Raw genomic sequence first — 22,524 nt, forward strand, 5'->3', positions numbered from 1 at the left:
ACAAGCCAACAGCTACAAAGTGCAAAAAATCTCTTCTACAGCTGAGTTTCATCCCTGGAATACCAGTATATGACCCTGTTTTGAAGACTGTCTATTAGGAAATATAGACTTAATTCTTAAATAATAGGTTTACTAGCAAACTTTTGAAATCTAGTTTTCTGGATATGCTGTCTGCTTGCATGTACTCATTTCATTGCTTCTGAATAATTGTGCATTGAAATCCAGTTGTATTAAAATTATGTTAGAGGTAAGTAGAATTAATTTATCTCTGCTAACACAGGAAACGTAGCTTAATTTGACAATTTACTATCAATTTCTTTTTTGAGCTTTATTTCAGGAATATTCAATTAAACAGACACTAATACTATTTGAAGTTTCCAGTCTTGTTATCCATAGAATGTAACTAATTATATCAGAATATCTATCTACCTGTTTATCTAAGAATTATAATTTAACTATTTCAATGATGGTAACTCTTTGCAAAGATAATTTTTTTCTTTGTGCAGTCCAAACTTCACTGGTCAGTCAGTAGCTAAGGTAGAATATCATTTTAGAGAGGGTAACAAAGAATTTAAAGCCAAAAACTATTATTAAATTTAAAGAAACATGTATTAATAAGGGTGCTAATATTACAGAATACAATCATTTTAGATCATGAATTGAATAAAATACAGCCACTTACTGAAAGTCTATTGACATTCCCGGCTTATTTCATTTATTTTAATAGATCCTATTTACTTTCTCATTTCCAATGAAAAATTAATTGTTATGATAAAAAGTGCCATATTAGTGTTTTATAATCATGATGTCTTTGGGGAAAAAACAAAAATTATTAACAGATAACTTTTTTTTACATGATGCAAAAATAAATATTGTATGAGCACAATTCTTGCTCAGGTGTTTTCATTTGATGAAATAGTATGGAGTGTTTTCTGCTTCCTTCGAGAAACAACAATGTCGTTCAGCTGTCCTCTCATTCTCTTACACAGCAATTACTTTATCTAATTATATTTGCTATTCTTATTTCTATTATGAATGATGATATGGTTAGCAATGTTGTGTAGAATGGAACTGCCTAATCTTTTTGTCGACAGTTATGACAAAAGTGGTTTTCTCTTCCTTGCCCTCAGGTAGGTGTTAGCAAATGGCCTCTCATCCCTTTAATGTTTCCATCAGCATGAACAGTTCTGGGTGTACTGATTCAGATGTGGACACAAATATGCCAGAAACAAATATGCCAGAAAAATTCTCATTTCCCAAAGATGGATTTGACAAGAAAAAGCCAAGAGTTTACTTTCCAATCTCTCTGCTGGACCACAGGATTTCAATATGAGTGCACAATGGATACAGTCTGCCTTTATAACAGCTTGCCTTAGCTCTGAGAAATTCAGTATTACTCTACGGTTCCATGTGAATACAACTGTGATTGTTTAAAATGATAGTTTTCTGTCTGATTCATTCCCTCTCAGCAATAGAGAGAAGCAGGTGGCTTAGTAGGGACAGTTGTATCTGATCTATTTTGCAGCAGAGACAGGCCTCCACTGTATACAAATAAGCCTTGATGTTTTGACTAAAGGCTTTGCTTTACTACCGGCCTGTAGTGACCTGTGAAAGGAACATGAGTGATTCTAATGCATGGCTAACACTCCAGGCTTACAGATGGCATCAGATCCAGACCATTACAGCTGAAGCCACAAAGGCAAACTGAAAGAGAGAGTTTAAGCAATTGCCTGAGCAATTCAGGGAAGTGTTAGGTGACAAAGAAATATGGGAATTTATGGCCCAGATTATTGAAATTGGCTATCTGCATTTAAATTCACCGAACAATTGCATCATTCTCTCATTTGTTTTGGCACAGTCTTAAATAAAACTTTTACCCATTTCGTTAAGAGGTGCCCTTTCGGGTTGTGGTATCAATTTGCAAAGTGAGAAGATATGTCTGTGTTATTGTATTAGGTGCAATTGTTTTCAAGGTAAAGAAAATTATGCCAAAGTGCTTGTATTAAAGTAAAGAGAAGGTAAAATCCTCCTGTTGGATAAAGAACAAAAGAAGACTGAAGATGGGGATGAAAAATACTTATTTTTATAACGTAGACATATCTAGTTCTGCTAATTTTCTAAGATGAAAAGATATGAGATGAGGATGCAAATGAGGGGAGAAAACAAATGTCAAAAATTGACACAACCTGGGAGTGAGTTCACAATTTTTAACAAGATATATTTCTCTTTTCCACCTTTCTTATACACGAACGGTCTTAATGTTAAAGGGAAATTAACCTTTTTTAGGTTACTTGCTAATTTTTCATGGCGATATTGGAACACTTGAACCCTTATTTATTTTGGAAACAGTTCTGCAAACCTAGCTGTTAATAAGTGTATATTGTAATGGCACTAATTAAAGACTGTAATGCCTTTGGGAGGTATAAACATCACGCAAGGCTGCAATGTTACATTCTTAATTAACAGTTTGGAAATGATTACAAATAAGCTGCATGAGCCATTCTCTCGCATTTACATACTGTGATGGACTGTGAGTGGTTTTACTGCAAGGCTACTGATCTACCGCCTGGTTTATTTCCGTTTTAATTAATTTTGCTATTGACTGAATTCACAAAGTCATGACTAGGAGTTTTCAGATGATCACTGTGTTCAGGTTCTCCTCTAGCTAGCCCCAGCACCTTCCAGCCCACAATCGAGGGGGTATACTTGTCACCGTTTTGGTTATCATTATCTAGCACACGGCACTATAACTAAGTAGAGTGGTAAACAAAGTTCTTTTTAAGAGAGAGAGAGAAACCAACCGAGCTTCTAATATTGGAAGAGAGTGCAATTTTATTAATACACTAAAACAATTTCAAGGTATGTGTGTGTCATTTTGAGCAGATGTGTCACATTACAACTCAGTTCTCTTTACTTACTCACACATCTGTTGTCATCTAGCAATATTCGGTCTCCCCGGCAGGAACAATTCACTCTCCCATTAGGTGTTAAAAGGCACAGGTCGTGACAACCTCCATTCAATAATGCACATGGAGAAAGTTCACCTGCAATGAAGAGGCTTTCTTGGTAACAATTTGTATCGCATTCTTATTCTGTGTTAGTCATAGATTAATAATAAATGTTAGGCTGGCTGAATCTGTCAAAGATATCTCATAAACAAGAAACATTCAGGATTTTTGAAATTCCAAACATTCTTAAAGAGAAATACATTTAAAAAAAATATGTAACACAAATCACTACATCTTTCTATCCCACTCATCAGGGATACCATGGCATCAAACGAACTAGGTCTACTAGAAACCACATTGATACTGCAAACTGCAATTGTGTAGGTACTCCAATGACTGAAGAATTTTTAAACCCAGATGCAAGATTTATTTAACAAGAAGTAACATCTTCATGGAAACAGCCTGATTTGAAAGTTCGAAGATATGAAGAGTGAGAGAGAATGGAATAGAATTACAGAAACAAATAATTAAAAATGAATTATTTCCCTGTGATAAATTAAGTGCTACAAAAGTTTCTTTAAACATTTCAGATAATTTCAATATAGAAAAGAGTCAAGTCCTGAACACTGTCCCTAAGAACTATAAGAAAACAAAATCTACACATAGTTAAAAAAAAGCGAAAAATAAAAAGAAAGCATTTTTTAAAATAGAAAAGAAAACCAAACTAAGTACTACTAGAAAACACAGATATATTTTTGAGAGATTACTTATTATACAATTAGGAAAAAAATTTGGTTTCTATTGTAACTTACAGCTATTGGTGTCATTGGCAACAGCTATGATTCCCATTGGTTGATGTGGAATATCAGAACGAAGAATTTTTGTATCTCCTCCTGTGTACTTGTTGGAACGCAGGATAGCTCTTCTCCCCCAGTCTGACCAGAAGATATAATTGTCATAAACAGCCAGACTGAGGAAAGTCCCTGGCCCAGATTTCACAATCACCTGGAATAAATTAATATATCATACTTTTACAATGAAGATAAAGGTATTCATATATTTACATCCATTTTTTGCCTCAAAAAATAAGGGATTAAATTAGTTGGATTTAACCAATAGAAATCACCAAATGAAAATAACATTTCACGAAATGGATTATCATAATATGCTTTACAGTTTATTTAAAATGTTCTAATCATCTCCAGTGTTTCCAATGTTTACTTAACATTTTAAGTACGCTTCTATTTAACATTCAATTTGTACAAACGACTGCATTATTTCACTATTATAAACCAAAATCACCAAGCCAAAAATATGAGAGTAATTAAGATTACCAACATTTAATAATCTCTATTAAGAAATCACCAGATATATAGCAGACCCTTAATAAGTTCCCAGAACTCTATGTGAAAAATAAAGAACCATAAGATCCAAGTTTCTTTCTTCAGGAAACTTAGAGTGTGAGTCATTAAACTGGATGGACATGTCTGACAATGAAAGTTTAAAAGTAAAAGCCCACACTTCCACTCAGATTAAGACGTGGTAAAAGGGACTAGATTTACCTTCCCAACTAAAACAACTGAACATAATATATGCAACAAGGTTTTTCAATGCATTGGACATTAGGTAAGGAAGGGCAGTGATTCCTGAGTGAAAAGAAATAAATGAGGTGTGTCCCATGGACCGCCACAGTGCACAGCCAGAGAGAGAGTGCAGGTGGCAGCACAGCATGGAGGAAGCCAAACAGAACCTAGACAACTCCCTGAATGAAAGTTATGGGATCTGAGAGTTATGGGAGGACAATGTGGCTAGACCTCACAGAGCAGAGTGTCACAGAAGAGAACTCAACAGAGACAGAACTGTAAATACGGGCAGACGGTCTTCCTAGAGCATTCGGTCAAGTACAGAAAAGTGCATGCATTTGTGTATGAAGCCACACCTCCAGGTAGGGGAAGGAGCCACTGCACATGATTGGAGAGAAGAATCCCAAAGTTCACATGAGTCCAGGAATCATGCCTTTTAATACAAACCAGACTCAAAAATCTTTTAACTCATGGGACACTGAGTAGCGTACTTGGAAGGGTCTTGCATTAGCAGTGGGGAATAATTAATCCTAGACTAAACACTGGTCTAGTCCTGTCTGACAAATCTGAAAAGCAAGATATGAAAGGATCAAACTGTTTCCAAGTAGGTTAACTGTCTCCCAGAAAGAAGCTCAGGAATTTTTATGGGAATATAAAAACTTATACTACTAAACTACTATGAAAAAAAAAGATGAAAAAGAAAATTCTGAAATAATTGACTTCTGTCCTCACCTTAAGAAACTAGAAAAACAATAAATTAAACTCAACACAAAGAAAGGAAAAAACTAAAGACCAGAAGAAAAATCAAAGAAATAGAAAAGAGAAAAGCCACAGAGAAAAATCAATGAATCTAAAAACAAGTTCTTTGAGATCAATAAAATTGATAATACATCATGATAAAATGGGGTTTATCCCAGGAATACAAATTGATTTAACATTAAAAAGTCAATCAGTGTAATTCACAGTATTAGCAGACTAAAGAAGAAAACTCATATGACTGTCTCAGTAAATGCAGAAAAAATATTTGATGAGATATAGTGTCCATTCCTGACAAAAACTCAGAATAAAAATAGGAAAAGAAATAAAACCAGGAAAAAGACAGAAATGATCACTCTCACTACTTCTACTTAACATTATTTTGGAGAAGCCAGAAAAGGAACATAAAAAGCATCCATATTGAAAAAAATAAAAAGGTCAAACTATATTTATTTGCAGATGACAAAATTCTCTACATAAAAACTTTAATAGAATCTACATACACACACATACATGAAAAGCTGCTGGAACTAATAAATTAAATTTTAAGGTTGCAGAACACAAGATTGCTGTAAAAAAATCAATTGTATTTCTACATACTAGCACTTAACAATTGGAAATTAGAATAAAAAAATGTTTACAACAGCAGCAACAAATATGAAATACTTAGAAATAAATATGAAAAAATATGTACCTAAAAACATTGCTGAGAGAAATGAACATAAACCTAAATAAAGAGATTCATGGATTAGAAGATTCAATACTGTTAAAATGTCATTTTTCTTGAAATTGACAAATTGTATGTCATCGAAAAAAAAATACATCTCCGCTGGCATTTTAGGGAATCTGAAATGGAAGAATTTTGTAGAAATTTCACTATGGTGTAATAGAAAGGGCATAGGACTGGACTTCAAAATGCCTACATTCAAAAGGCAGCTTGATCATTCTTTAGTAGAGTGGATTTGGGGAAGATGTTTCACTTTTTTGAATTTAAGATGGTGCTAACCAAAATCTGCTTCAAGAACTTCATGGGATTGTTTCAAGTATATGTGTGGAAATGTATTAAAATTTTAAAATTATGTATGTGTTTGTATTTGTTTAATTGAGCTGTCAGAGCTAAATTTATTTTTAACTTTTGTGATTTTTGCCTACAGAGTAATTTTAAAGTAATTATACTTATTTCAAAATCAAGTTAAGAAATCTACATATGAATATTTCTGTAGAAATAAATACATATATTTGATTTTATGGCCTCAGTATTAAATTTCCGAGCATAATGCACACTGGTTTCCTTTTCTGTAGTTTACTGTAATCAGAAAAAAGAAAGCAAAAGAAGGAAAGGAAAAAGGAATTCTTCAGGAATGATGACTACTTAGAAATGGTCATGAAGAAATAAGTGTTTGGAAAATTAAATGCAGATTAAATATACATAATAATTCAAGCCCATAAGAGAAATAATTATAAAAGGCACTTTGGTAAGTACTTATAAACAGTACTTCATTTCATCCTTAAAATCATTCCACAAGGCAGAGATTATTGTCAACTTTATGTCTGTACAGAGAAGCTCAGGCTTGGAGAGATTTTGCAACTTGCCAAAAGTGATACACCTAGTCAATGTAGGAGCTGGAAATTAATATAAGGTTTAACTCCAAATTATAATAGAAAATATTTACGAAAAGCTTTTCATATGCCAGTTACCAATATAAATGTTTTACTAATGAACAGTGGGGAAGATATAATCTCTATATGTAAGAGAAAATTTAGGGGCAATGACACCCAGTGTTGACATTGTTAACCATTTTATTATCCTGTCTCCAAATCCCAACCCCTTCTTTGTGCCATGTATTCCCTTTTTAGAGTTTAATATACTCTAGGATGAAAGCATTTACAGACTAATAAGATTGACATACTTTGGAAAAAACAGATAATTTGGGGAATATTGCAACTTAAAAGTCCCATCTCTCTCTCCCAGCCTATATTCAACTATTAATTATTACGAGGTAATTAACAATGTTATCTTCCTGATTTGATTTCCCAAAACCCTGCCTCACTCATTCCAAGTCAACTGCTAATTACCCTTTAATAAAACAATTAATTCAATTTTTTTCTGGGTATACAATTAATTTCTGTTCTACAGAGCAATATTTCTAAAGCTTCAACATGTCTATAAATCTCCTTGAGATTTTGTTAAAATTCAGATTCGGATTCACTCAGTCAGGGATGTAATCTGAGATTTTGCATTTCTAACAAGCTCCCAGGTTGGCACCCACTTTGGATAAGAAAGAATTAAAACATATAGAAAAGAATAAAATAAAATAAAGTAATAATCTTAACCCACAGATATAATCATTCACCGTTTTGAATTAAGAATAATTAAAATTACTTTTTCACTTTACAAATTTATACTTCTTTTGTATTCACTGAAAAGTGAGTTGATGGGACTTCTGCTGCCAGACAAAATAGTCTAAGCCCGCTATGGCCTGTCTCTCCCACTGATTACAGCTTTCTGATTGCAACGTATGTGTGGGAACAGAGGAGAAAAATGGTATTAGGAAGTTGAGTAGCAACATACAGAAGAGTGAAAGGGAACAAAATACAAATACAATTTTTACTGTCACTGATTTTTTTTTTTTTTTCCCTACCTGGCATCTGGTGCATCTCAGTAATTGAAATAGTTGACAACACGCTAAGTGTGCATTTGCTACTTGCTCTCAAAGACAATTTCAATGGCTCTTGTGTTTCCCATTAGTTCCCCAAATTCATACAGAGATCATGGAGAACTGGTGGCTGCCTTAATTCTCCAATCTAGGCATTAAGCAGGGACCAAGCATCAGCCATAGCTTAAGTGTTCTGAGTTTTGAGGCTTTGGCAGTGCACTTGCCCAATGGCTGCCCTCTGGTCCAGCTGCGTTAAAAAGCTTTTAAAAATCTGGTTTGAAAATTACAACACTATAGGAGTATTTTGACATCAGATTGGGGACTTTCTCCATCTGTCTTCTCCACTTCCCACTTCACTTCGTTACCCACTTCTAGACAGATGACTTTTCCAGGTTCCTTGTCTTTCCTTCACAGGGGGAAGAGCTCTAGACTCAAAGCGACGGGCACACAAGCACTCCAAAGTTCCTGAGTTATGAGTAAAAGAAAATTTTAACTTAAAAAAAAAACTGTCCCCAAACTTCAACCTTTTTAAAGAAAAAAAGAGAATGCCTCTCTTGATCTGTAATATATTAGAACATCTTATTTACGAAATGACAAGAGAGTACTTCATTATGTTCTCCTATGCTTAGAAAAATTTAATCAATGCAAGAGCAGGGCACACTGCTGTATAGTGGTGATTTTTATATCACTTCCATTCCTCAGAACATACACACACACACACACACACACACACACACACACACACACACACACACTAGAGCATTGGAAAACTAATGCTAAAATGCATTTTTCATTCTATTGGTAACCTGAAAAGACTGCTAATACCTAGTAAATGTACAGGTTAAATTTAATATTCCTCATTTGTATTTATTTAGAAATAGCATGTTATTTCCTAGTCAATATTTCATGACTATAAAAGATCACCTGTAATAATATTATGAACTGAACATTTATGTCCCACCCCGCTCCCAAATTCATATGTTGAAGTGGGATTGTACTTGGAGATAGGGGTCTTCCGGAGGTAATTAGGTTATGATGAGCTCATGAAGATGGGGTCTCCATGATGGAATCAGTGTCCTTATAAGAAGAGAGAGTGATAAAAGTTATCTCTTTTTTTGCCTGTGAAGATACAGCAAGAGGCAGCTGTCTGAGAGCCAGGAAGAGGGCTCTCATTAGAACCACACCATGCTGGCACCTTGGTCTCAGGTTTCCCAGCCTCCAGAACTATGAGAAAAAAACTACTCAGTCTATAGTATTTTGTTATAGCAGCTCAAGCTGACTGAGATAATTTTACTCCTCCCTCTCAGAAAAGCCAAACTTTGAGATTTATATCTGTTTTAAATTTCAATAAATATTTTTAAAATATCAGCATGAGGAAGGACAGATTGCTTGCTATGAGAGTGCAGAAAATGATAACTGCTCTGGTGTTCCATCTGGGAAGATTGTCCTGAGGAAGGGAAGGATGAATAAGCAAGCAGGAGGGGGATGGGGAAGGAAGGGCTTTTGGCAGCGGGAATACATGGTGCACAAGCCAAGAGCAAGAGCGAGCATGAAATGCAGAGAAACACAAAGGCTACGTGAGCGTGACTGTCTCTCAGGCACCTGGGGAGAAGATCCCATAATGAGCCCGGTGGAGAAGGCAGGAAAGATGGACATGTAGGACCTTCCTTCCCATAGGCCAAGATTGTGAGTCTGTTTTTTTTTTTTTTTTAAATAGTGGTCAGCTGTTAATGTTTTTTAAGCTGGTTAATGTCATTATTGGTTTGCAATTTTAAAGATTATTCTGCCTCTGGTATTGTGACTAGATTAGTTAAGAACAAAAAGAGTTGCAGGGAGACCTGTCAAGATCAATGGCATTTGTCCAAAGGACTTTTGATATTTTGAGCAAGAAAGCAGAACACAGTTATCCAAGCAATATTTACAAATGAAGGACTCCCTAACTAACTTTTTACCAGAATCCACAGAATTACATTCATTCCTCCATTTGTTGATCTTTTTACCATTTTTTAAATCACCAATTAGAGCTAACATTTCATAAATGCTTACGATGTATATGATGTGTATGTATTACATGTATAATGCATAATTTAATCTTCACACTAACCTATATGGTAGATATTATTTTAAACCACATTTTACTGATGAGGATTGAAGCTTAACGAGGTTATACGAGGTGACTTTCAGAAGTTCAAGGAAAAACTGAATTAAAAGATAACTCAAATGTTTCCATGAACATTTTGAAGACCCCTAGCATAATTAACCCAAGGCCACAGGTATACTAAGTGATGTGAGACTATTTCAGACTCAAAGCACCCAATATCTGAATTAATTTTTATATATTGATTTTTACCTTGGTGGTAAAAATCAGAAAACTCTAACTAGCAGATATATATGTTATCTTTATTTATTTATTTATTTATTTTTTGTCGTTTTCGTGACGGGCACTCAGCCAGTGAGTGCACCGGTCATTCCTATATAGGATCCGAACCCGCGGCGGGAGCACTGCTGGGCTCCCAGCGCCGCACTCTACCGAGTGCGCCACGGGCTCGGCCCTATATGTTATCTTTATAATTAAATCTATGTTCCTTCAAGTTAGGAACTACAGTAATTTCTTTGATTTCCTCAGTATTGTATTTTAGACAAAGTAGATACCTAATAAACACTATTAGATCACTAAGAATAAAAATTTTAATGGTTAGATGTTAAAAAATAGTTGTTTTTATGGATAGTCTTATAAAAATGAAAGTTCTTCTATACTGTCACCAAAAGTCCATTATAACAACCTTTACTAATTTTAACACTGATCAAGTCTAGTATTTTACTGTTCTATTTCTGCTGACACAGAGAAGGGGGGAAGCAATATTAAATTCAGTCTATACCTATGCATGTTACCTTTGTAGAGTACAATAGATTCTACCAAGAACAAAGCTAATTATAGTCAACTCATTTCTGTTTAAAATTGCATGTGGAACAGAAAGGTGAAATCCACTAACTTACATGTTCCTATCTCCTTGTTAAAACACTTTTATCAATAGTTTGCAAATTCTGCACTTTGCAAGCTTAATCAACATCTCTATTTACAGTGCAGAAGTTTTGTCATCATGAATTGTATAACTCTACCATGTTGTACAGTAATACACCATTATGGTGTATTTGAGGCACCTTCACCTTGAGCCTATAGATAGGTTCATGTTTCAAAATAATAATTCATGTTAATTCAGAAAGTGTATTTCTTGACACAGTCTGTTAATCTCACATGTACCTTCATAGACAATTAAATTGGTTTCTTGTAGGTGCCACATAGACTTCAAATTTATGTGTCAGGAATTCATAGTCATTAGTTAAATGGCTTTTGCATCTTGGAACTTTACCGGTGCCTTACTGGTTGAAGCATTCGAACCAATCAAGGAATACAAAAATATTCAGTTTTATAAGCCAGACAACATATTTTCAACACCCAGATGCTAAATGTTAAATCAAACAATTTAAGATCCAGGCAAATGGGAGACTTCCCAAACACCCCAACTGATTGCCTTGCTGACAAGATCATAGATGATCATCATGAGAAATGACAACTTGGCTCCTGCCATGGCTGGGCATGACAGAATGTTACAGATTGGAAAAAAAAAAAAAAAAAAGCTGCAGTTACTTTAGCCTTGGAGATGTGGGAAATCAGTAACTTAAAACTGAGATATATTTAATATAAGAATAGATGACTTATTTAACTTGCCTTAGGGATTTTGAAGAACAAATACAAAATGCCTAAGTGCCATTAGTGTGTAACCGAATTTAAAAGAACAACATTCAAAGCAAATATCTAAGAGAGTCCTCTATTGTGCCTACTGTGCACTTAAAAAATAAAACACACACACACACACACACACACACACACACACACACACACACACACACACACACACACACACACACACACACAACTTCGGCCTGAAAGGACAACGGGATGGTGTGGTTTCCAGAACTCAGAAGAAAGACATCTTGAGAAGAGCTACCAGCCTTTGTAAAAAAGGGTCTCTCTACAGACCCTTAGAGAGAGATATCAGAGAATGAATTCCTGTAATTCTAAACAATCTCCTTCTGATCTCTCTATTGGCCTAATTGAACCAGAAGCCAGAGACAAGGGAGCCAGTCACCACATAAGTAAAACTCCTGGGGGAAGACGACAGAAGGAGGAGTGTGGAAGGTATGCCAGAGAGTAGTTGAAAGAACCCTATTCTAAGACTTATTATTTTTCCGTAGATAACCCTTTTGGCTTCTTGGTGACTCAGTCTCCTAATCTGTAAAATGAGATAGTTAAAAGTCAGTGACTCAGCTCTGCTCCCTTTCCAAGGGAAAAGAAAGGGTAAAATATCCCCTTAGATCACGCTGAGGACTAACATGAAAAAATATAAACTGTGAGATTCCCAAAATGTATAGTCACTCTTAAATGGAATTTGGGCAAGTTTTCATGTTTTTATTTCCTTGCCTTCATGTGTGATTATAGCTATTAAAGTTACAGCTTATCCAAAATTCTGAATTAGGTACATTTAGACAGTTTGAGATTCATAAGCTGATTTTATCAATAAAGAGTAAACTATTTTAAGAAATGAATATACTCTTCAGTGAGTATATTCTTTGAATTCTTTCCAAACATGTTCACTGTGGGACCCAACTCAAGAATGACTTCCTTTGGGAACCCTTTCCCTACTGCTCAAGGCAAAATGATTTCTTCCTCGGAACATCCAGAACGGTTTTTACACACGTTTATTGTAACACTAATCAGAGGACATAATAAGAGCTTTTATTTTATTTATCTCCCTGGCAAGAATGAAATATTTGAAACCACAAATCATACCTTTTCATTTTTGTAATCCAAGTGCTTAGAACACATTTAACATTCAGTAAGCATGCATTGATAGAATAGCGAATAAATGAGTGATTAAAAAAAACCACTTTGCTATACAGGTTTATCTCTTTTGCTGCTGCTTCTTTTTTTAAGGTACATATATGTGGACTTCTAACTCTGTTTTTTGCTTTATTTGCTTATATACACAAAGACAAAATCTTTTCTTTGTAAAATAGTTTTACCAATATTTGTGTTTTACTGAAGAACTATGGACATAATATTTTCAGGATTACACTCATACTTTCAATAAATATTTCAATAATGTTACTTTCTAGATCATGTCTAAATACAATTCTCCTGTCTTTTTAATATTTTGGTAGAAAAAGTGAAGAGGTAGTCAAAGGAGTATAAATTAAATTAAAACCTCATATGTCCACACCATACTTAAATGCCAGTCTTAATCTTTCAAATTGAGGTTCATAGGATGTCAGACGTAAGTCAAATATTATTTTAGATCCTAAATTGTAAGAAGTTAAAAACTGTCTTGCATTTATATGTGTGCATGAATGTGTTTCTCAGAGCGTGTGTGTGTGTGTGTGTGTGTGTGTGTGTGTGTGTGTCCAGGGAAAGGTCAGAAAGAAACTAATTTGCCACTTAATACATTTGAAAAGAAAGTACAGCCTAGGACTATTAGCATGGGCTCTGCAGTTAGAAAATCTGGGTTCTTATCTAGCAATATCTCTTATTATTATATAGTAGTAATAATATTTATCATGGAATTTTGGAAAATGTTAGAAAATATTTATAAAACATTTAGCATGGTAACATAGTAAGCTTAGATATATAGACTAAATGTTATCAATAATTATTTTTATATAGATGCTATGGGAGTTAAATAAGCTTATATAGGTAGGTTTAAAATATTAAATTCTCTTTGAATATTATTCCTATTTTGAAAAGTGTTGCAAACTATAAAAGTCAACTTAAAAACAAAGTTTTAGAACATATCTTTCTTTGTAAATGTAAAGATTTTTCAATTTCTGAAATGCTGCATCATCAAACCCATGCTTAGAATTAAAACTAATGTTCACTTTGGTAAAACCTTTGAGTTACATATTATATTTTTGCTGGCATGCTGATGAGAAGTTCTACTAAGTGTTACAAAGGTTATCATGCCTATTTACCAACTTTGAATTAAGATTTAAAGAAAGTAGTGATTTAATCAAGCAAGTCATATGACATGGACACTGGCTGTCCTAAAGCTCCTATTTACCTTCAGTATTAGACCCACAACTGCTACGAGTAGATGAAGTTATGCAAACCAGTTACAAGATTTACACTTCTAGAAATCAAGGATTTTTGTTTGTTTTATTTATATGTGAGGGAGGGAGGGAGGATGCCCTGATGTGGTTCAGGACACACTACACCAAAATATAGCAGCTTGGCATCTGAGAATACAGCGGAAACATGAAGGCCACTCTGACCTTTTCCCAAACTTCTCCCCAAAGCAGTCTATAAATAATTCTCTAGCCCTTTTTTTGAAGTAGCTCATACTACTTTATAGAAGTATGTACTTTATATACACAGGAAAGGAATGTCACACAGGGACACAGAGGAAAATCTGAGCAAAGAGGCCTTGCTAAGTTCTCCCCAGTTTATTATCATTTGATAATAGTAATATTTGTCCTCCAATAATTTTTCTCCACAACTATCCACTTCTCCATCAAATTTAGCATAAAAAATACGCAGATTTCCTTGTTTCTTGGGTCTTCATTTCTGAAGGCCCCTGTATCACACAGAACTTATGTTAAATAAATGTGCATGCTTTTTCTCTTACTAATCTCTCTTTTGTTGCAGGGGTTTCAGCCATAAAGCTAGCAATGGGTGAGAAAAGAAATATCTTTTTCCCTACATCTGTTTGAAACAGAATTGAATGCTCTCATGATGGCTGGCCAAACAATTTTAAAAAATAATTAGTTTTTAAAATTTTACTTTAGTGAAATGACAAAAGGTTTGTGATTGGAGGTTATATCCAAAATGTCTACTTAACCATAGCATTACATTTTATATGTGTCTCCAAACTTCCCCAGGTTCACTTTAATAAATATCGAAATATTTAGAACATGTATATGTAATGGTGGCAAGGTGAGTTATTAAAAATGTGTTTGAGTTTTCATTAGTATATGGTAATATCATCCTTTTCAATCAATGATGTATGTATGATTTTCATGCAAAATGAGTTTTCACTCATTTTTAACAAGCAAAATAATTAGGTACACATTCCTGCTCATCTTTAACTCTCAGACTCACAGTTTCCTTCCTTAAAAGCAAATACTCATCAGTTTCTTAAAAAGAAGAAAACAAGCAACCCAATTAAAAAATGGGCAAAAGAGCTAAGTAGGCATCTCTCTAAGGAAGATATACAAATGACCAACAGACATATGAAAAAATGCTCAACATCACTCAGCATCCGGGAAATGCAAATCAAAACCACATTGAGATACCATCTAACCCCAGTTAGGATGGCTAAAATCCAAAAGACTATGAACGATAAATGCTGGCGAGGCTGCGGAGAAAAAGGAATTCTCATACATTGTTGGTGGGACTGCAAAATGGTGCAGCCTCTATGGAAAATGGTATGGAGGTTCCTCAAACAATTGCAGATAGATCTACCATACGACCCAGCTATCCCACTGTTGGGAATATACCCAGAGGAATGGAAATCATCAAGTCGAAGGTATACCTGTTCATTAGACATTTTTTAAAATGCTGTTTATTTTTAGAATTGCAAAAAGTTAGCACTGTCATTAAGTCTGATTACTTATAGTCCTAAAAATGAAGAAACTTGCTTTAGAAACATCTCAATTTAAAATTCATCTTATTCATTAGAAGACTATCAATGAAGCAGAAATTCAAAACCAAACTTTAACAATAATACAAAAGTAAAAACAAGGTGAAAAAAAGTGACATCCTTCCTACATGTATATTTGAGTGACTGCATATCTAATCTTTTTCAAGAGCCCCCAAAATACTTAAAATGGTTTAAAGTGCTGTATATGACCAGACCCCTATTATCTCTTTGAAATTATCACCTACTATTCTCCCCCATGTTTACTTGTTCTTTCTATTCTAGCTACAGTGGCTTCCTGTCTATGCCTTAAATGTATCAAGCATATATAAGGTGCTGTAGACTGGAAGCCCCCCAACAACCTTACAGAGGCTTGATCCCCACAGTTAACTGTTGAGGGTGGGAAATCCTATTATGGTAATTGAAAGGTGGGGTCTCAAAGAGGTGATTAGATTGTAGTACCATGCCATAGTGACTGGATTAATAATGGGGGTCAGGGGCATGGTTCTGAGGAGAGAGCACGAGGAGCTATCTGTCTCTGCTCTTTCTTCTTCTACCACCTTGAAATGTGAGACCCCTGTGTCACTGTAACCACCACCAGATGGACTTAGGACTTCCCAGCCTCAGAAACTGTATGCAATAAATTTTGTTTTTCTTTCTAAATTACCCAGTTCTGTGTATTTTGCTATAAACAACAGAAACAGACTAATGCATAAGGTCTTCACATAGGCTATTCTCAATGCCTGAGAAACTCTTCTCCAAAATGTGCACATGGTCAAATAGCTTGCCCATTCAAGATTTTGCTCAAATATCACTTTTTCAGTGAGAGAGGCTTATTTTGAGTTTACTGCTACAACCCACCTCTCTTTACTATATCACACTCTATTCCCTTATTCTACTCTACTTTATACTCATGACTTTTATGGCTCGTTATATATCTTCCCATGCTAGAACATAAGCTCCCTGAGAGTAGAGATCTTTACCTGTTTGTTCACTGATGAATCCTAAACACCAAGAATAGCATCTGACGCATAGTAGGCAATTGATAAATATTTGTTGAATGAAATAATAAAGTGGTTAGCCATCAGTGAAATGCAAGTCAAAACAACAATGAGATACCACCTCACACCTGTTAGGATGGCTATCATAAAAAAAAAAAAAAAACAGAAAATAACACGTGTTGGCAAAGACGTGGAGAAATCTTCATACACTACTTGTGGGAATGTACAATGGTGTGCGGTTACTTTGAAGAGCAGTCTAACAATGTCTCAAATGGTTAAACATAGTTTCTATACAACTCTAGGTCCACCCAAGAGAAGTGAAAATACATGTCCACACTAAAATTTTTACATAAATATTTATAGCAGCAGTATTCATAATAGCCAAAAGTGGAAACATCTCAGGTGTTCATCACCTAGTGATAGCATAAGTGAAATGTGGTATATCCACACAATGAAATATTATTCAGCAATAAAAATAAAGTACTGACGCATACTACAATATGAATTAACCTTGAAAACATAATGATAAATGAAAGAAGCCAATCATAAAGGACCCCATATTTTATAATTCTGTTTATAAGAAGTGTCCAGAATAGGTAAATCCATACACATAAGGAAGTTGATTTTGTGGTTGCCAAAGACTGGGGGAATGAGGGATTGGGGATTGATGGTTAAAAGGTGCAGGGTTGCTTTTTAGTGTGACTAAAATATTCTAAAATTGATTGTTATGATGGTTGCACAATTCTATGAATGTTCCAAAAGCCTTTTTTTGGTATGTACAGGCATGCCTCAGAGATATTGCAGGTTTAGTTCTGGACCACCACAATAAAGTGAATACAGTAATAAAGCGAGTCACATGAATTTTTTTGGTTTCCCAGTGCATTTAAAAGTTATGTTTATACTATACTGTAGCTATTAAGTGTGCAACAGTAGTATGTTTTCAAAAAAACAATGTACAAACCTTAATTAAAAAAATTCTTCGTTGTTAAAAACTGCTAACAATTATTTGGGCCTTCAGCAAATTATAATCTTTTTGCTGGTGGAAGGTCTTGCCCTGATGTTGATGGCTGCTGGCTGATCAGGGGTGGCTGTTACACTTTCTTAAAAGAAGACAACAATGAAGTTGGTCACTTTGATTGACTCTTCCTTTCAGGAAAGATGTCTCTGTAGCATGTGGTGCTGTTTGATAACGTTGCACCCACAGTACAACTTCTTTCAAAAGTGGAGTCAGTCCTCTCAAAACCTGCCACTGCATTATCAGCTAAGTTTGTATAATATTCTAAATCTTTTGTTGTCATTTCAACAATGTTCACAGCATCTTCACCAAGGGATTTCATCTCAAAAAACATTTTATTTGCTCATTCCTAAGAAGCAACTCCTCAACCATTAAAGTTTTATCACGGGATTGCAGAAATTCAGTCACATCTTCAGGCTCCACTTCTAATTCTAGTTCTCTTGCTATTTCTACCACATCTACAGTTACTTCCTCCACTGAAGTCTTGAATCCCTCAAAGTCATCCATGAGGATAAGAATCAACTTCTTCCAAACACCTGTTGATGTTAATATTGTGACCTCCTGCCTTGTGTCACAAATGTTCTTAATGGTGTCTTGAATGGTGAATCCTTTCCAGAAGGTTTTCAATTTATTTTGCCCAGAGCCATCAGAGAAATCATGATATATGGCAGCTATAGCCTTACAAAATGTATTCCTTTTTTTTTTTTTTTTTTTTTTTTTTGAAAAAGATGACCAGTAAGGAGATCTTAACCCTTAACCTGGTGTTGTCAGCACCACACTCTCCCAAGTGGGCCATGGGCCGGCCCTACAAAATGTATTTCTTAAATAATAAGACCTGAAAGTCAAAATTACTCCTTGAGCCATGAGCTGTAGAATGGATGTTGTGTTAGCAGACATAGAAATATTAATCTCCTTGTACATCTCCATCAACTCTTGGGTAATTAGTTGCATTGTCAGTGAGCAATATTTTGAAAGGAATCTTTTTCTCTTTTTCTTTTTCTTTTTGTTTCATTTTACGAGAAGTAGGTCTCAAGAGTGGGTAAAATATTCTATGCTGTAAATGGATATGCTGTCATCCAGGCTTTGCTTTTCTACTTGTAGAGCACAGGCAGAGTAGATTTAGAATAATTCTTAAGGGCCTTAGAATTTTCACAACAGAAAAAGAGCATTGGCTTTGGCTTCAAGTCACCAGCTCCATTAGCCCCTAAGAAGAGAGTCAGCTTGTGTTTTGAAGCTTTGAAACGAGGCATTGACTTCTCTCTAGCTATGAAAGTCCTAGACAGCATCTTCTTCCAGCATAAGGCTGTTTGTCTCCACTGAAGATCTGTTGCCTAGTGTAGCCACCTTCATCAAGTATCCTAGCTAGATCTTCTGAATAACTTGCTGTAACTTCTACATCAGCACTTGCTGCTTCACCTTGTGCTCTTAGATTATGGATATGGCATCTTTCCTTAATGAACCAAACTCTTTCCTCATGAACCAACCTCTGCTAGGTTCAAACTTTTCTTCTGCAGCTTCCTCACCTCTCTTAGCTTTCATATGGAAGAGAACTTAGGGCCTTGGTCTGGATTAGGCTTTGGTTTAAGGGAATGTTGTGGCTGGTTTGATCATCTATGCTGACCACTAAAACTTTTCTTCATATCAGCAATAAGGCAGTTTTACTTTCTTGTCATTCACATGTCCACTGGGAGTAGCACTTTTCATTTCCTTCAAGAACTTTTCCTATGCATTCACAACTTTGCTAAGTGTTTGGTGCAAGAGGCCAGCTTTTGGCCTGTCTTGGCTTTCAACATGTCTTCCTCACTAAGCTTCTTCATTTCTAGCTCTTGATGTGCAACTCTTCCTTTCACTCTAAAACTTAGGAGCCATTGTAGGGTTATTATTTGGCCTAAATTCAATATTGCTGTGTCTCAGTACATGCAGAGGCCTGAGAAGAGAGCCTAGGAAATGGCTGGTTGGTGGAGTTGTCAGAACACAAACAACATTTATTGATTAATTTCATTATCTTATGTGAGTGCAGTTTATGGGCCCATGAAATAATTAAAATAGTAACATCAAAAATCACTGACTATAGACCACTATAACATATATAATAATAATGATGATGATAAATTTTAAAATATTACAAGAATTACCAAAATGTGGTACAGGGACATGAAGTGAGCCCATGTAGTTGGAAATATGGCACCAATAGACGTGCTTAATGCAGGGCTGCCACAGACCTTCAATTTATAAAAAAAAATGCAGCATCTATGAGGCACAATTAAGTGAAGTGCAATAAAATGAGGTATACCTATAAATTATATTTTAATCAAGGTTTTAAAGAAGAAGAAGATAGGGAGAAGGAGGAGGTGGAGGAGGTAGTAATGGAGACAGAATTTGATTCCAGACTCCACAGTCAATGCCTTTAACTACTACACTATGACATTATGCTATTAAAAAACATTGGTGAAACACAATCTTTGTTTTCAAAGAAATAAAAATACAGACCACAACATCAAAAATAATATATTTTATGGTTTTGGATAAAAGTAAAGAAAAACACTTGGTAGTCTTGCAAAAAATATATACATATGTGCATTGATAGGTTCATAGCTCTAACCCCAATGTCTATGTTATACAAGGAAAACTGAATGTATTAAACAACGCCATGGTATACACTACGCAAATCCAGACTTGGATATAAGACAAGACAAATGACCTGATTTTTTACATCAGAAAATTGCAAAGCTCTTAAATAACAAAAATAGAAGGAGAAACTAAATTAAAATACTTAAGAGGCATATCAATTATTTACAATATATGGACTTCATCTGAATCTCAATTCAAATAGAGACACAGATGACAGGCTCATATATGCAGAATACCCTAAGAAATCTACAAAAAGGTTACCAGAACTAATAAATGATTTGAGAAAGTTTAGAGAATAGTAAGAACATTTGTATTTCTGTATAATAGGAAGAAAAATTTGGAAATTAAAATTAAATGAAATGCAAATTGTAATAGCAACAAAAAAAATAAATACTCTGGGCAGAAAAAGTACCAGATGAACCTAGAAAGTCTTTTGGAACCAGAAAGTAAGAAAGTGTTCAAAAAATGATAGGCATGTCAAGAGGACACAGAAGTACACTTAAAGGGCCTCTTAATGGTGATAAATGGGACAATTTGAGTAACAAATCAAAACAGTAATATATTATAACCCATGGAATAAATAAAATTAATTTCCATAATTCCATACTGACATAAATAACTAAATACGTAAATAATAAATGAGTGGGTGGAGGCCACTGTATAATAATCTCCTGTAAGTTTTTCCTTACAGGAGATTTCCAGTTAATAAATGTAGAAGAAATTAATTTTAATAGAAAATGATCATTTGGCAAGTACCACAATATATAATTGTTTCAGGCAAGAAACATGAAAAAATGCTAAAATTTATGAGCAAAAGTACATTAGGGAATACAATATTTACATAGTTCCAAACATACTTCCTACAAGAATACTTTTTAATTTTATAGGAAATGAAAAGTAAACTGACAGTGGAACAAGATGTCACTTTAACCAATTGATCAAAGTTAATTAACATCACCATCAATGAGACCTATCAGTATCATGCACCTACTGATACAACACACTGGGAAGGGCACAATATCACTGTTGTATTTTTCCACCTCAAATTTATAACCAGAATTTAATCATAGAAAACACAAAATAAATTCAAATTGAGAAACATTCTAAAAAACAACAGACCAATACTCTTCACAAGTATCAAGTTAAAGAAAGAGACAGAAAGATTGGGGCAATGTCTTGGATTAAAGGTGAATAAGGAAATAAGACAACCAAATAATATGCGTAACCCAGGATGGAAACCTGATCCAAAAAAACTTTGTTGGTATAATTGCACATGAACCAATAAAAGACTTTATAATTGAAGAAAATTAAAAACAACCTGTAAACAATTAATAGTATTGTAGCAATGTCAATTTCCATGTTTTCATAATTGTATTAAAGTATATACAGTGTTAACGTTTGAGGAAGCTTGGTCAAAGGCATAGGGGAACTCTGTATCTTTTTGTAACTTTTTTGTAAGCCTTAAATTACTTCAAAATTAAAAAGTTGAAAATAAAACAATTACACAATAACAAGTATGAAATACTTAAAATACATTTAATAAGCTACGTGAAGACCTCTACAGTGAAAACTGGTAAACATTAATGAGAGAATTAAAGACCTAAATAAGTCAACACACACTTACCATATTTATCAATCACTAGAATCACTATGATTAAGATATCAATTCTCCTCTAATTTATCTATAAATACAATAAAATCCTAACCAAAATTCTAGCAGGAGTTTTTGTCAAAATTCTCAAACTGATTTTAAAATTTAAATGAAAATAAAAAGAAACCAAAATAGCCCACACACTACACTTATTTAATTTTTGACAAAGGTGCAAAGGTAATTCCACGAGGAAAGGGTAGTCTCTTTAACAAATGGAGTTATAACAACTGGAAATACATGTGTGTGACTGTGTACAGAAAGAAAGAGAGAGAAAGAGGAAGGAATGAAGGGAGGGAGGAAGAAAGGAAAGAAGGAAATGATTTCAATGGTGAATTCTCTCAAATAAAAAAAAAAAAAAAAAAAACCACACCTACATACACTCTTTTAGAAAATAGAGGAAACATTTTCCAACTCATTTTATGACACTAGAATAACCCTAATACCTAAATATAACACACATTACAGGAAATGATATTACAGATCAATATTTCTTATGACTGTCAATAAAAACATTTTAAACCAATAAAAATAAAAAATTTAAATCAGTAAAAATACTTTAAAATATTTTTAAAATAAAAATATTTTAAATAT

The 22,524-nt window shown here is 34.3% G+C and overlaps 1 protein-coding gene across 1 annotated transcript in view; it reads right to left on the reverse strand.

Moving 5' to 3' along the window:
- Positions 1 to 22,524, reverse strand: part of LRP1B (LDL receptor related protein 1B) — a 1,457,254-nt gene that overhangs the window by 264,145 nt on the left and 1,170,585 nt on the right. Inside the window, exons 44-45 of the mRNA XM_063085362.1 lie at positions 3,761 to 3,953; positions 2,919 to 3,044 (exon numbers count right to left, since the gene is read on the reverse strand). Of these exons, the coding sequence (XP_062941432.1) occupies positions 2,919 to 3,044; positions 3,761 to 3,953 (319 nt within the window). The remainder of the gene's footprint in view (positions 1 to 2,918; positions 3,045 to 3,760; positions 3,954 to 22,524) is intronic.

This window comes from Cynocephalus volans, chromosome 1, assembly GCF_027409185.1.
Source record: "Cynocephalus volans isolate mCynVol1 chromosome 1, mCynVol1.pri, whole genome shotgun sequence".
Classification (NCBI taxonomy): domain Eukaryota; kingdom Metazoa; phylum Chordata; class Mammalia; order Dermoptera; family Cynocephalidae; genus Cynocephalus; species Cynocephalus volans.